The sequence below is a fragment of the Heptranchias perlo genome, chromosome 8 (assembly GCF_035084215.1).
Source record: "Heptranchias perlo isolate sHepPer1 chromosome 8, sHepPer1.hap1, whole genome shotgun sequence".
Lineage (NCBI taxonomy): Eukaryota > Metazoa > Chordata > Chondrichthyes > Hexanchiformes > Hexanchidae > Heptranchias > Heptranchias perlo.
The window spans coordinates 65,363,164-65,380,011 of record NC_090332.1 but is presented as its reverse complement, the minus strand read 5'-3'; the positions used below and the strand labels follow the sequence as shown (position 1 = coordinate 65,380,011).

Below are 16,848 nucleotides of genomic sequence, written 5' to 3'. Positions count from 1 at the left end.
CCACCACCCCCCCCCCCCCTCCTCGCCCCACGTTGGAGCCACCACCCCCCCCCCCCCCCCCTCCTCCTCCTCCCATCTTCTCCAAGGTTCACCCAGTCATCCAAGATAAAGCAGCCCACTTGATTGGCACCCCATCCACCACCCTGAACATTCACTCCCTTCACCACCGGCGCACCGTGGCTGCAGTGTGCACTATCCACAGGATGCACTGCAGCAACTCGCCAAGGCTTCTCCGACAGCACCTCCCAAACCCGCGACCTCTACCACCTAGAAGGACAAGAGCAGCAGGCACATGGGAACAACACCACCTGCACGTTCCCCTCCAAGTCACACACCATCCCGACTTGGAAATATATCGCCGTTCCTTCATTGTCGCTGGGTCAAAATCCTGGAACTCCCTTCCTAACAGCACTGTGGGAGAACCGTCACCACACGGACTGCAGCGGTTCAAGAAGGCGGCTCACCACCACCTTCTCAAGGGCAATTAGGGATGGGCAATAAATGCTGGCCTCGCCAGCGACGCCCACATCCCGTGAACGAATTAAAAAAAAAAAAAAAAATTCACATCCCCCCCCAGCCCCAATTTCTTCCTCGGCTCACGATCTCTCTCTCTCTTCGATTTGCAGCTCCTTTCCCTCCAGACAGGCAGCCAGCCTGTCAATCTGGCTGCCTGGTGCGTAGGAAGCCCGGAAGCACAAATACTCACCTTCAATTGAGTTGCGATCGCAGAATGCGATGCACTCACTTGACTTCCGGGTTCCTGGCTCCGAGCCAAAATCATGCCCAAGCAGTCAGCAACACGTGGAACGGACTTCCAGATGGGGTAGTGGAGGCAAAAGTCATAGAATCATTTGAAATATGGATGCACTGCAGCAACTCACCAAGTTTACTTTAACAGCAACTACCAGCCCTGCAACCTCTTCTATCAAGGGCAAGAGCAACAAGATCAAGATCATGGAAAAACCAACTCCTCCAAGTCACATACCATAATGACTTGGATATACATGCCGGAAATCTCCTCGGGGGTCTCCCGATCAGCCATGGTGGTTTCTGCCAATCTTCTGCTGAAGTTATGGCTGCAGATCGGAAGAACCCTCAAGAATATTCCTGATGTAATCGACGTAATCGCAATGCCTCAATCATTGGGTCAAAATCCTGGAATTCACAAGTTACTCAAGAAGGTAGTCCACCACTTAATTGTTATCCAGCAACTAGAGATGGGCAATAAACATTGCCTTGCCGGTGTTGCTGTATCCCAAAAACAATTTTTAAAAATCATTTAAGTAACAATTGAATGGCATAATGGGAAGAATGTAGGGACTTTCTAGATGGATCAGTTCATATGGGCTGAAGGTACTTCCTCACCTGTATCTATGTTGTGAACTTTCATATGGGCCTAGATCATATTTTAAGAATTTTCTTCTTTTAATTCTTATCCTGGGGACAACCGTGCTTTACTAAAACACCCATGGAAAAAGTGCCTTTAATTTTTTCATATTAAAGTTGAACTGGGTGTTTTAACTAACTACAACAGGCTAACTATGAAATTACTAATAAAGTAACTAGAATTAGAGGGCTGATTGTATAATTGGGTATTCCCAGTGAGGAGCAGTCATCATAGGGACCACAGGTTAGAAAATCACAAACTCATGAGCCATGATCATCTGTCCATTAAAATTAAAGTCTGTAAAATCACGGGCTACAGGCCTGTGATTTCCTGACCTGCTCTCCCTACAGGCACTCACAAGCAGCGCCCAGAGAATCGACCCTTATAACAGTCACTTGTGTAAAATTTGCACCACTATTTAAACATATATCTTTACAGGAATAACCCTTTAGGTCATAAATCAGCCCATAATTAATGTGCATGAAAATATATATAAAGTTGCAATTTACACTCATTTTAGCATTCCACCCTTGCTAAAGTACTGAAACCACCTTTATCAAAGTCACAAATGACATCCTTTGTGACTGTGACCATGGTAAGCTATCCGTCCTCATTCCTCTAGACCTGTCTGCAGCCTTTGACACGGTTGACCATACCATTCTCCTCCAACACGTCTCCTCCGTCGTCCAGTTGGGTGGGACTGCCCTCGCCTGGTTCCATTCTTATCTATCTACTCAGCCAGAGAATCACCTGCAATGGCTTCTCTTCCAGTTACCTCTGGAGTCCCCCAAGGATCTATCCTTGGCCCCCTCCTATTTCTCATCTACATGCTGCCCCTTGGCGACATCCGAAAACACGTCAGATTCCACATGAATGCTGACAACATCCAGCTCTACCTCACCACCATCTCTCAAGACCATAAGAGATAGGAGCAGGAATAGGCCATTCGAGCCTGCTCCACCATTTAATGAGATCATGGCTGATCTGATTTTTACCTCAACTCCACTTTCCCCATATCCTTTGACTCCCTTGCTGATCAAAAATTTGTCTCACGCAGCCTTGAATGTATTCAATGACTCAGCCTCCACTGCTTTTTGGGGTAAAGAATTCCAAAGATTCATGACCCTCTGGGAGAAGAAATTCCTCCTCATTTCTGTCTTAAACGGGCGACCCCTTATTCTGAGACTATGCCCCCTAGTTTTAGATTCCCCCATGAGGGGTAACATCCTCTCAGCATCTACCCTATCGAGTCCCCTCAGAATCTTGTATGTTTCAATAAGATCTCCTCTCATTCTTCTAAACTCCAATGAGTACAGACCCAACCTATTCAATCTTTCCTCATAAGACAACCCTTCCACACCCGGAATCAACTAGTGAACCTTCTCTGAACTGCCTCCAATGCAAGTATGTCCTTCCTTAAATAAGGGCACCAGAACTATACGCAGTACTCCAGGTGTGGTCTCACCGGCACCTTGTACAGTTGTAGCATGACTTCCCCGCTTTTATACTCCATCCCCCTGGAAATAAAGGCCAATATTCCGTTTGCCTTCCGGATTACCTGCTGCACTTGTATGTTGACTTTTTGTGTTTCATGTACGAGGACACCCAGATCCTTCTGTACCTCAGCATTTTGTAATATTTCTCCATTCAAATAATATTTTGCTTTTTTATTTTTCCTCCCAAAGTGGATGACTTCACATTTTCCCACATTCTATTCCATCTGCCAAATTTTTGTCCATTCGCTTAACCTGTCAATATCCCTTTGCAGACACTGTGCAACTTGCTTTTTCACCTATCTTCATATCAGCAGCAAATTTGGCCACAAGACACTCTGTTCCTTCATCCAAGTCATTGATATATATTGTAAATAGTTGAGGCCCCAGCACTGATCCCTGCAGCACCCCACTAGTTACAGATTGCCATTTTGAAAATGACCCTTTTATCCCGACTCTTTGTTTTCTGTTAGTTAGCCAATCCTCTATTCATGCCAGTATATTACCCCCAACACCATGAGCTCTTATCTTGTGCAGTAATCTTTTATGTGGCACCTTATCGAATGCCTTTTGGAAATCCAAATATACTCCATCCATTGGTTCCCCTTTATCCACCCTGCCCGTTACTTCCTCAAAGAACTCCAATAAATTTGTCAGACATGATCTCCCTTTCATAAAACCATGTTGACTCTCCTTGATTGTATTATGAGTCACCAAATGTTCTGCTACTACTTCCTCCATAATGGATTCTAGCATTTTCCCAATGACAGATGTTATTGATCCCTCCGCTGTCTCTCATTTGACACACTTGTTTGTCCAAAATCCAGTACTGGATGAGCAAAAATTTCCTCCAACTAAATATTGGGAAGACTGAAGCCATTGTCTTTGGTCCCCACCACAAACTCCGTTCCCTAGCTACCGACTCCATCCCTCTTCCTGGCCACTGTCTCAGGCTGAATCAGACTGTTCGCAACTTCGGTGTCCTATATGACCGAGATGAGCATCCGACAACATAACCGCTTCACGATCAAGACCGCCTACTTCCATCTCCGTAACATTGTCCGTCTCCACCCCGCCTCAGTTCATCTGCTGCTGAGACTCTCATCCATGCCCTTGTTACCTCTAGACTCGACAATTCCAATGTTCTCCTGGCTGGCCTCCCATTTTCCACCTTCTATAAACTGGAGCTCATCCAAAACTCTGCTGCCCATATCCTAACTTGCACCAAGTCCCGTTCTCCCATCACTCCTATGCTCATTGATCTACATTGGCTCCCGGTCTGGGGACGCCTCAATTTTAAAATTCTCATCCGTGTTTTCAAATTGCTCCATGGCCTTGCCCTTCCCTATCTCTAACTTCTTCCAGCCCGACATCCCTCCGCGATCTCTGCGCTCCTCCAATTCTTGCCTCTTGTGCATCCCGATTTTAATTGCTCCACCATTGGTGGCCGTGCCTTCAGCTGCCTAGGCCCTAAGCTCAGAAATTCCCTCCCTAAAACTCTCCGTCTCTCTACCTTTCTCCCCTCCTTAAAACCTACCTCTTTGACCAAGCTTTTGATCACCTGTCCTAATGCCTCCTTATGTGGCTTGGTGTCAAATTTTGTTTGATAACTCTCCTGTGGGGCACCTTGGGACGTTTTACTATGTTAAAGGTGCTATATAAATGCAAGTTGTTGTTGTAGATTAACAATCCAAGTTAAATTGGTGGAAAGTTAAAAACTCACCTTAACATAAAATTCAAACTTTTTCTTGGCATCTGCTATGTGTTTTGCTGACAATTCCTGGAAAAAAATAATCACAACCAGTTTTGAACTCGGAAGAGGAAAGATATACAAATTGTCACGTAGTTCTAACCTTTATAAAATGAGGTAGCTGTATTCTTACCACGCCTTTGTCGCTTATCATGTTTTATTATACACTAAAACCATAATGTCACATATTGTATGTTTCTCAGTAACTATGATACTTGAGCGACACATATTTATGCAACTACAACATGTTACATGCAGAGATTTATATAACTGCAGATAAAGGGTACAAAGTTAATTCTTCTTTTGTTTGTCTACCGGGATGAGGAACACACTATTTATGTATTTCAAAAAAAAAATCTGCTAGCAACCCTACAGGAGATCTACCACTTAATATGTAGTGTATTGTTTTACAATACTTTAACTCAACATATTTTAGCATATACAATGGTTTTCTAAGACAGTTGGATCAGCTAAATACTTTCTTTTGCATTATTGCAATTTCAATGTATAGGGACAAACTGTCTATAAGTACTTAAAATAAAATGGATTAATTTTAACCGAAATCTTCATTGTCATTAAAAAAAACCTTTTAAGACATATTGTATCACTTACTGAAAAGCTATTATATATGTAACTTAAAATAATTGTGAAGGCTGAGAGTAGAATGGCAGACTAGATTGTGACGAAAATCCCAGCAAGCAGTAATACCCATCATCAGTCAGCAGAAAGTCAGGCAGAAATGATTCAGTACCTTTGGAATACAAGTGGTCTGGTCACCCTGCAGCAAGAAGAGCAGACTATTACTGTTATAATACTTACGGTTATAGGCATTCTTATGGATTAGAAATATGCATTCAGGTTCCCATTATTTCCCTTTTTCTGTGTTGATGTTCAGCAAATACATTTGTTTTTTTTGTTACAGATTTTATTTTGCTCTGAATATTGAGCCTTAAAATGCAGTACCATCAGCTGAGTTCAAAATTACACAGAACTGCATACTTTATTTTAGCACATTAGACAAAAACAACAGTAGTGGTAGTTTTTAGGCTTTTAAACAGGCAGATTTATACCTAAACATTTAAAGGCTCATTCAACAGGTTCCCTCAGTGGCCTTGAGGGTAAAGGCATCTCAGATACAGCACTGAGCCAGACAAAGCAGAAGGTTAGCTGATTTCACCAGAGCAGCAACTGAAGAGCTACAATTGGCCTCAACACCCTGGACTGGGGAAGGGGGTTGAAAATCAGCCAGCATTCTCACTCCTAAATCGATATCCTAACTCCTGCTGGAATGTGTGCATGACAGGTGAGAACAGGATCAGGTGCAACTATGACGCCAATTACAGTCAAATGGCCTGCTGGGAGTAGAGAATACTGACTCACTATCTGATTACTGAAATGCAAGAAATATCCTGAAGGACTTTAAAATCAATGTGCAAGAGGTACTTAAAGGTTAAAAGTTAACAGGATTAATATAGATGAATGTCAGACAGAGGCAAATACAAATACAGTCTAAAATCAATAGTGGGTGAAATAATGGAAATCAGTCTATGGAATAGGTTGGAGTACCACTTATATGGAACTAACTTAATAGCTAACATGGGTCTAGAAGGGGAAGCTCCTGCATGACAAACTTCCTTGAAGGAGTTAGAAAGTATATGGTGAAACTCCTATAATATACATCATTTGGACTTTCAGAAAGCCTTTGACCAGGTCTGACAAGATAAATATTGAACTAAACTAAAAAAAAATGGGAATCTAGGGTAGAACATGGGAGTCATAAGGTGATGGATCAAAGAAATAGGAAATGGAGAGCACTCAATGACAAATTGGGGGTGGGGGAAGAAGAAGGTGTTGAGTGGGTTCCACAGGGGTCAGTGCTTGTACTCCTGTTGTTACATATCTACATAACTGGCATGCATTCATAAACTTGTTAAATTTGCAGACTACTAAAGTAGGGAGAGCCATAGCAACAGAGAATACAGTAGTGATCTGCAGAGGATTCTCAAGGACAATTGGGGATGGGTAATAAATGCTGGCCTTGCCAGCGACGCCCACATCCCGTTCATGGGATATGGGCGTCACTGGCAAGGCCAGCATTTATTGCCCATCCCTAAGTGACCTTGAGAAGGTGGTGGTGAGCCGCCACCTTGAACCGCTGCAGTCCGATGGTGAAGGTTCTCCTACAAGGTTGTTAGGTAGGGAGTTCCACGATTTTGACCCAACGATGAAGAAATGCCGATATATTTCCAAGTTGGGATGGTGTGTGACTTGGAGGGGAACATGCAGGTGGTGGTGTTCCCATGTGCCTGCTACCCCCGTCCTTCTAGTTGGTAGGGGTCGCAGGTTTGGGAGGGGCTGTCAAAGAAGCCTTGGCGAGTTGCTGCAGTGCATCCTGTTGGTACACACTGCAGCCACAGTGTGCCAGTGGTGAAGGGAGTGAATGTTTAGGGTGGTGGATGGGGTGTCAATCAAGCGGGCTGCTTTGTCCTGGATGGTGTCAAGCTTCTTGAGTGTTGTTGGAGCTGCACTCATCCAGGCAAGTGGAGAGTATTCCATCACACTCCTGACTTGTGCCTTGTAGATGGTGGAAAGGCTTAGGCGAGTCAGGAGGCGAGTCACTCACCACAGAATACCCAGCCTCTGACCTGCTCTTGTAGTCACAGTATTTATGTGGCTGGTCCAGTTAAGTTTCTGGTCAATGGTGACCTCCAAGATGTTGATGGTGGGGGATTTGGCGATGGTAATGCCGTTGACTGTCAAGGGGAGGTGGTTAGACTCTCTTCTGTTGGAGATGGTCATTGCCTGGCACGAATATACTTGCCGCTTATCAGCCCAAGCCTGGATGTTGTCCAGGTCTTGCTGCAGGTGGGTACGGACTGCTTCATTATCCGAGAGGTTCGAATGGAACTGAACACTATGCAATCGTCAGCGAACATCCCCATTTCTGACCTTACGATGGAGGGTAGGTCATTGATGAAGCAGCTGAAGATGGTTGGGCCTTGGACACTGCCCTGGGGAACTCCTGCAGCAATGTCCTAGGGCTGAGATGATTGGCCTCCAACAACCACTACCATCTTCCTTTGTGCTAGGTATGACTCCAGCCATTGGAGAGTTTTCCCCCTGATTCCCATTGACTTCAATTTTACTAGGGCTCCTTGGTGCCACACTTAGTCAAATGCTGCCTTGATGTCAAGGGCAGTCACTCTCACCTCACCTCACCTCTGGAATTCAGCTCTTTATATCAATTATGTAATGGACAAATTAAAATTTAACATGGAGTCAAAAAAAAAAGGTATACAATAAAAGGAACAGAATTAGAAATGGCAGGCCGAGGAAAGAACTCAAAAGTAAATGAGTCACCTTCAATCTCAGAAAAATATGGAGAAGCAAATAAAATAGCAAATAGAATTTTAGGTACAGAACAGTGGTGTACAATTCTACACAGATTATGCAGAGATTTTACAATACACTGGTCAGACCATACTTTTAACACTATATATTGTTTGTCTAGTATTTTTCAAGGAGGACAACCATACATTGAAGAGAGTGTAGAGTAGAGCAACAAGAATGATTTCAAGTATAAAAGACACTACGAAGAAAGATTAGAAAAGCTTAAACTCAAGTCTAAAAAGGGAGCCTCATTGAAGTATATAAAGTGATAAAATGCATAGATAGATAAGGTGAACCCAAATATTACGTTGATGTAAGTTAGACGGTGTGCGGACAACACAGTGAACTGCTGAGAGTTTGGTAAGTGTGGTAGTTCGGTAAGTGGGGGAAGGAGGTGCTGCTTTGCCTTGCTTTTCCTAACTTTTTCCACAGAGCGGCAGTGGACCTGAGCGTAGAAGAGGGAGATTGGGGAATAAAAGCAGCAGCAGACCTGCAACAAGAGAAAACTACAGTGCGGCGTCAGAGGTGAGGCGGGAGAGTCAGAGAGGTGAGCACAGTATAAAAGGAGACACCTAGAGCGGGAGGAGAGTCTGAGAGTCTAAGGCAAGTCATGGCAGCACAGCTCGCACCCGTGATATGCTTCTCCTGCACTATGTGGGAAGCCATGGACACTACCACTGTCCCTGGCGACCATGTGTGCAGGAAGCGTGTCCAGCTGCAGCTACTGGCTAACTGTATTTTGGAGCTGGAGCTGCGGGTGGATTCACTGTGGAGCATCCGCGATGCTGAGACTATCGTGGATAGCACGTTCAGTGAGGTGGTCACACCGCAGGTAAAGGTTACGCAGGCAGAAAGGAAATGGGTGACCGCCAGGCAGAGTAAAAGGACTAGGCAGGTAGAGCAGGAGTCCCCTGGGGCCATCTCCCTCTCAAACAGATATTCTGCTTTGGATACTGTTGGGGGAGATGGCTTATCAGGGGAAAGCAGCAAGAGCCAAGTTCGGGGCACCACAGGTGGCTCTGCTGCACAGAAGGGGAGGAAGAGGAGTGGCAGGGCTATAGTGATAGGGGATTCAATTGTAAGGGGAACAGATAGGCGTTTCTGCGGCCGCAAACGTGACTCCAGGATGGTATGTTGCCTCCCTGGTGCTAGGGTCAAGGATGTCACGGAGCAGCTGCAGGGCATTCTGGAGGGGGAGGGTGAACAGCCAGTAGTCATGGTCCATATTGGTACCAACGACATAGGTAAAAAAAGGATGAGGTCCTGCAAGGTGAATTTAAGGAGTTAGGAGATAAATTAAAAAGCAGGACTTCAAAGGTAGTGATCTCAGGATTACTACCAGTGCCACGTGCTAGTGAGTATAGGAACAGGAGAATAGACAGGATGAATGCGTGGCTGCAGGGATGGTGTAGGAGGGAGGGATTTAGATTCCTGGGACATTGGGACTGGTTCTGGGGAACGTGGGACCTGTACAAGCGGAACAGGTTACACCCGAGCAGGACCGGGACCAATGTCCTCGCGGGGGTGTTTGCTAGTGCCGTTGGGGAAGGTTTAAACTAGAGTGGCAGGGGGATGGGAACCTGAGCGGGGAGTCAGAAGGGAATAAAATTGAGAGTAGCAAGAGAGGGGGAAGACTCAGGGGAAATCTACAATACAAATAGTACAAACAGTTGTTCAAGAACAAGTGAAAGGGAAAAGCGTAGAGCAGCGGAAAAAAAGTGTACTTTAGGCACGACAGATAAAATAAAAACTAGAAGGCGTAAGGCGATTAACCCAGCATCAAAGCTGAAGGTCAAGCTAGGGTGTGTGGCCCAACTAAGAGTTCTATATACAAATGCACGGAGTATAAGGAATAAATTAAATGAACTACAGGTTCAAATTCAAATTGGAGGGTATGACATGATAGCTATTACTGAGACTTGGCTGCAGGATGGTCAGGATTGGGAACTAATTATACCAGGTTATAAGGTCCACAGGAGAGATAGGGAAAATGGAAGAGGGGGAGGAGTAGCCTTAATAATTAGAGATGAAATCACTTCAATGATAATGGGGGATATAACGAGAGGTAAGCAGCCAACAGAGACCTTATGGGTTGAATTGAGAAATAGGAAAGGATCGAAGACTATAGTGGGAGTTGTATATAGGAGCCTGGCAGCAGCTCTGAAGTGCTCGATTGTATAAATGCAGAGATTAGACAAGCGTGTAACAAAGGCATAGTGGTCTTAATGGTGGACTTTAACCTTCACATAGATTGGGAAAAGCAGACTAGCAACTGTCAGAAAGGTAGTGAATTTCTTGAGTGTGTCCGGGATAGTTTTCTACAGCAGCGTGTCCTAGAGGCAACAAGGGGGCAAGCCATACTAGATTTAGTAATGAGTAATGAACCAGATTTAGTTAACGGCTTAACTGTGCGTGAACATCTATCCAATAGTGATCATAACATGATCAAGTTCAATGTAGTGTTTGAAAGGGAAAAAAGTGAGTCAGCTGCTAAGATTCCAGACTTGGGCAAGGCCGACTTCAATGGGATGAGACAGAGACTGTCCACAGTAAACTGGGCAAATCTGTTAATGGGTAAAACGACTGATGATCAGTGGGAAATGTTTAAAGAAATATTTAACGTGATACAGAATCGGTTTATATGTGAGGGGCAAGAACTCTACTTGCCAAAAAAAACAGCCATGGACATCTAAAGAGGTAAGGGACAGTATAAGAACATAAGAACATAAGAAATAGGAGCAGGAGTAGGCCAATCGGCCCCTCGAGCCTGCTCCGCCATTCAATAAGATCATGGCTGATCTGGTCCTAACCTCAAATCTAAAATCATGTCCAATTTCCTGCCCGCTCCCCGTAACCCCGAATTCCCTTTACTTCTAGGAAACTGTCGATTTCTGTTATAAATTTATTTAATGATGTGGCTTCCACAGCTTCCTGGGGCAGCAAATTCCACAGACCTACTACCCTCTGAGTGAAGAAGTTTCTCCTCATCTCAGTTTTGAAAGAGCAGCCCCTTATTCTAAGATTATGCCCCCTCGTTCTAGTTTCACCCATCCTTGGGAACATCCTTACCGCATCCACCCGATCAAGCCCCTTCACAATCTTATATGTTTCAATAAGATCGCCTCTCATTCTTCTGAACTCCAATGAGTAGAGTCCCAATCTGCTCAACCTCTCCTCATATGTCCGCCCCCTCATCCCCGGGATTAACCGAGTGAACCTTCTTTGTACTGCCTCGAGAGCAAGTATGTCTTTTCTTAAGTATGGAGACCAAAACTGTACGCAGTATTCCAGGCGCGGTCTCACTAAAACTTATATAACTGCAGCAATACCTCCCTGTTTTTATATTCTATCCCCCTAGCAATAAAAGCCAACATTCCGTTGGCCTTCTTGATCACCTGCTGCACCTGCATACTAACCTTTTGATTTTCTTGCACTAGGACCCCCAGATCCCTTTGTACTGCAGTACTTTCCAGTTTCTCGCCATTGAGAGAATAACTTGCTCTCCGATTTTTCCTGCCAAAGTGCATAACCTCACATTTTCCAACATTGTATTGCATCTGCCAAATCTCCGCCCACTCACCCAGCCTGTCTATATCCCCTTGTGGGTTTTTTTATGTCCTCCTCACTCTCTACTTTCCCTCCCATCTTTGTATCATCTGCAAACTTTGATATATTACACTTGGTCCCCTCCTCCAAATCGTTAATATAGATTGTAAAGAGTTGGGGACCCAGCACCGACCCCTGCGGAACACCACTGGCTACTGGTTGCCAGTCCGAGAATGTACCATTTATCCCAACTCTCTGCTTCCTGTTAGATAACCAATCCTCCACCCATGCCAGAATATTACCCCCAATCCAGTGATTCTTTATCTTGAGCAATAATCTTTTATGTGGCACCTTGTCGAATGCCTTCTGGAAGTCTAAATACACTACATCCACTGGTTCCCCTTTATCCACTCTGTACGTTATATCCTCAAAGAACAGTATAAGACATAAGGAAAGGGCATACAAAAAGGCAAAAAATGGCACAGATACTGGCGAATGGGAAAGATACAAAGATCAACAAAGGGTCACAAAACAGATAGTAAGGGCTACAAAAAGAGTGTATGAAAAGAAACTCGCAAGGGATATCAAAACCAATACGAAGAACTTTTATAGTTATATTAGGAAAAAGAGGGTGGTCAGGAGCAGTGTTGGCCCCTTAAAAACTGAAAGTGGGGATATAGTCATTGACAATGGGGAAATGGCGGACATGTTGAATAATTACTTTGCGTCAGTATTTACAGTCGAAAAAGAGGATAGCATGCCGGAAATCCCAAGAAAACTAATATTGAATCGGGGACAGGGACGCGATAAAATTAACATAAGTAAAACAACAGTAATGAAGAAAATAATAGCACTAAAGAGTGACAAATCCCCAGGACCAGATGGTTTCCATCCCAGGGTTTTAAAGGAAGTAGGTGAGCACATTGCGGATGCCCTAACTATAATCTTTCAAAGTTCTCTAGATTCAGGAACTGTCCCTCTAGATTGGAAAATTGCACATGTCACTCCACTTTTTAAGAAAGGAGAGAGAGGGAAACCGGGGAATTATAGACCAGTTAGCCTAACATCTTTGTGGGGAAAATGCTGCAGTCTATAATTAAGGATAGGGTGACTGAACACCGAGAATTTTCAGTTAATCAGAGAGAGCCAGCATGGATTTGTGAAAGGTAGGTCGTGCCTGACAAACCTGATTGAATTTTTTGAAGAGGTGACTAAAGTAGTGGACAGGGGAATGTCAATGGATGTTATTTATATGGACTTCCAGAAGGCATTTGATAAGGTCCCACATAAGAAACTGTTGGCTAAGATAGAAGCCCATGGAATCGAGGGAAAAGTATGGACTTGGTTAGGAAGTTGGCTGAGCGAAAGGCGACAGAGAGTAGGGATAATGGGAAGGTACTCACATTGGCAGGATGTGACTAGTGGAGTCCCGCAGGGATCTGTCTTGGGGCCTCAATTATTCACAATATTTATTAACGACTTAGATGAAAGCATAGAAAGTCTCTTATCTAAGTTTGCCGATGACACAAAGATTGGTGGCATTGTAAGCAGTGTAGATGAAAATACAAAATTACACAGGGATATTGATAGATTAGGTGAACGGGCAAAACTGTGGCAAATGGAATTCAATGTAGACAAATGTGAGGTCATCCACTTTGGATCAAAAAAGGATAGAACAGGGTACTTTCTAAATGGTAAAAAGTTAAAAACAGTGGATGTCCAAAGGAACTTAGGGGATCAGGTACATAGATCATTGAAGTGTCATGAACAGGTGCAGAAAATAATCAAGGCGGCAAATGGAATGTTGGCCTTTATATCTAGAGGACTAGAGTACAAGGGGGCAGAAGTTATGCTGCAGCTATACAAACCCCTGGTTAGACCGCACCTGGAGTACTGTGAGCAGTTCTGGGCACCGCACCTTCGGAAGGACATATTGGCCTTGGAGGGAGTGCAGCGTAGGTTTACTGGATGATACCCAGACTTAAAGGGTTAAGTTACGAGGAGAGATTACACAAATTGGGGTTGTATTCTCTAGAGTTTCGAAGGTTATGGGGTGATCTGATCGAAGTTTATAAGATATTAAGGAGAACAGATAGGGTGAATAGAGAGAAACTATTTCCGCTGGTTGAGGATTCTTGGAGTAGGGGGCACAGTCTAAAAATTAGAGCCAGACCTTTCAGGAGCGAGATTAGAAAACATTTCTGCACACAAAGGGTGGTAGAAGTTTGGAACTCTCTTCCGCAAACGGCAATTGATACTAGCTCAATTGCTAAATTTAAATGTGAGAGATAGCTTTTTGGCAACCAAAGGTATTAAGGGATATGGGCCAAAGGCAGGTATATGGAGTTAGATCACAGATCAGCCATGATCTTATCAAATGGCAGAGCAGGCACGAGGGGCTGAATGGCCTACTCCTATTCCTATGTTCCTAGAAGGACTAGGATATATAAATAAAATTAAAAAACAGGTATTAGAAGAAATGTATTTCCTCAATAGGATCATAATTCTTTGCAATAATGATAAGGCACCCAACAAACACTGCCCAGCCATACGCAATGCTGCATCTCACCCGCACGAAGTCTGGAGTCAATGACATTAGGGACGTTCACAAATGAGATTGGAGTTGAAATATTGGATGGGCTCGATTCGATAGGTCAAATGGCCTTTTTAATGGCGTTTTGTTACTGACTGTCTAGGTATGAAGAATGTCACTTGGGAAAGGTTCCAGAGAGCAGCCAGCGCCATACCTCAGTAGGGGTTAATGTCTTCAGGAAAGAAGGGCAGAAAATACTATTCTGTCTTATTTCATGATACTAAATAAAAATTATTATACCAACATTACATTGAGGTTAAAAAAAATTAAATGACTAAAATAGAACTCAACCTTAATTAAAAAAAAACAACTATACAAATGATTCTTAACAAATATAGGAGGCATACACAACAGTTTGGGGGAAAAATTGGATAAGGGTCCGTTCAGCACGTGAACTTCGTGCTGCCTGCTACTTACCATGAAATCTCCGTGCAGCAAGCGCAGCCCTCACTGCTGAGAGGCTGCACAGAGAATGAGAAAGTTGGAAATAGGGCGTACACAGCGCACATCATCAGCAGCCTGCACTACTTGAAGGTAGAGGCACATTTCAAATGGCAGGTACGCAGCTAACTAGGATAAGGGAAAGTGGCATTGGGAGTAGCTGCACCGGCAAGAGAGGGCTCCACGATTCTCCGGCAATGCTCTCGAGGCCCTGGTGGAAGGCGTGGACCAAAAGAGGGCAAGCACGTACCCGCAGGGTGGCCGGAGACCCTCTAGACTACAGCCGTGTAGGTATTGGCAGGCTGTGGTACAGGAAGTGAACGCTAGGAGCATTGCACCACGCACGTGGGTACAGTGCCGGAAGGAGTTTAATGATTTGACATGAGTGGTCAAGGTGAGTGAATACAAGTGTCAAGTGGCACATCCTACCAACAACTCCAATGCTCCACGCACAACACCTCTCATCACCCACCCAACAAACACTGCCCAGCCATACGCAATGCTGCATCTCACCCGCACGAAGTACCACACTTGCAGGCCACACAACCACCACTCAAGTCACACAAACTGGCAGCTATTCGACCATGACAGGCACATCACCCACACACCTTGCAGGACACTCACTAACACACTGTCCTCGGTCTTGCAGAAGTTGACGTATAACACCCGGCAGCAGGAGGGGCCGGAGGCTGGACGGGCATGTCTGCACGTCTTCACCCCCCTAGAGGAGACGGTGCTGCGGATCATTGGGTGGGCCATCACAACGTGCCACGCTGGAGGTCCCGGTGAAGGGGGTCTCTGCATATCTAATGCTCCTTCTCATTTTCCACATCTCCCTCCTCCCATAATATTTTCTGACTCTCGTGCTGCATATGCTGTCAGCACACACCTCTTACTTGCTCATCTCCCCACTCCACAACTCAACCTGTTTCCCTTTGTCATTGCACGAGAACACGTGACGGCACCCTCGGAGGAGGACACTGAAGCCACACCGTCATTCAATCTGACACTTGCTTCCACCAGCTCAGAGACTGACACTGCGCGTCCTTTAGAGGTTAGGTTAGAGAAGGGATCTGCACTTGGAGAGACACCGAACACAAGTGCACAGGAGCCGGGGTGGAGGGAACGGATACCACAGGAGCCAGCTCGCCAGAGGGCTAACTCCTATACCAAGATGGCGTCTGGCGCACGTCACGCAGGAAACGTGCGAGCGCATCCAAGATGTCATCTTGGATGTCGGAGAGGCCGTGTAGCGCCGAAACAACGGGCGCTACACGGCCCAATTCAACACCCGTAGACTTTTATTTACCTCCTTTTCCCCACCAGTTTCATCCTATCCTCTTCTCCCAAAAGGTGCTGAGTCCTTGCTGAGGCATTGCTCTACTGGAACAAAGTGCCCTCCAGTACCTCGTCCAAGTGAGCATATGTCTTATGTGTGTCTGGACAGTGGGTATCAGCAAATTATTTGACTGCAGGAGGGCATTGTGGCTGAGCCTGATTCTGCCCTCACCTAACATCCACACCATGTTTAGTTGGGTTACCCCTCTTACCTCAGTAAGGTGCCATTTTGAAACTAGGCACTGGAAATCTTAAAAAATTTAATAGATAATCTGCTTGTGGGCAATTCATTGTCTTACTTCAAGAATGAAAGTTTCCCAGAGCCCACAGACACATCAGCAAGGGAGTTTTTTTTTGTACTTATTTTCTCCACCAATTTCTCTCCCCATCTCTCCTAAAGGTGTTGATTTCTTGCTGAAGTGCAGTTCCACAGGTGCCAATTGACCTCTGGTAGCTCATCCAAGTGGGCAAATTGGAGCCTTGATAATGAGTATCAGCATGTTATTCAACCATGGTCAAGATTTCGGTGGCGGGGGAAGGTGTGCGCGGGTGCGAAAGAGAAATCACATCCCAGCGCGATGCTGTCCTCATTTAATGTTCACAAGTGCATTTCCAGCAGGGATCACTGGATAGCAATCAAGAGCAGAAATCCTGGCCAGTTTTACTCACCCTAACCAAATGGACAGAGGCCAACTGTAGGGCCCCTCCCACCACCCCAGATAAGATTGGCTCACTGAGCATAGGCAAGGGATCAGTGCCGTAGCCATCCAAGGCATCAGGAGAACCTGAGTGTTTATCTTTAAAGCACTTTAAAATTACAAATCATTTCACTAAAATACTGGTTGTTATTCTTGATAAAGCATGGACGATTAATTCATGCTGAAAATCTTTCAATGGAGTATGGAATTTT

The 16,848-nt window shown here is 44.8% G+C and overlaps 1 protein-coding gene across 3 annotated transcripts in view; it reads right to left on the bottom strand.

The window, feature by feature from the left end:
* The window catches only part of cep43 (centrosomal protein 43), a 74,248-nt gene that overhangs the window by 42,742 nt on the left and 14,658 nt on the right, over positions 1–16,848 (bottom strand). For all 3 annotated transcript variants that reach the window (XM_067989213.1, XM_067989214.1, XM_067989215.1), the window contains exons 6-7: positions 5,382–5,408; positions 4,604–4,660 (exon numbers count right to left, since the gene is read on the bottom strand). In XM_067989213.1, coding sequence (XP_067845314.1) covers positions 4,604–4,660; positions 5,382–5,408 — 84 coding nt within the window. The remainder of the gene's footprint in view (positions 1–4,603; positions 4,661–5,381; positions 5,409–16,848) is intronic.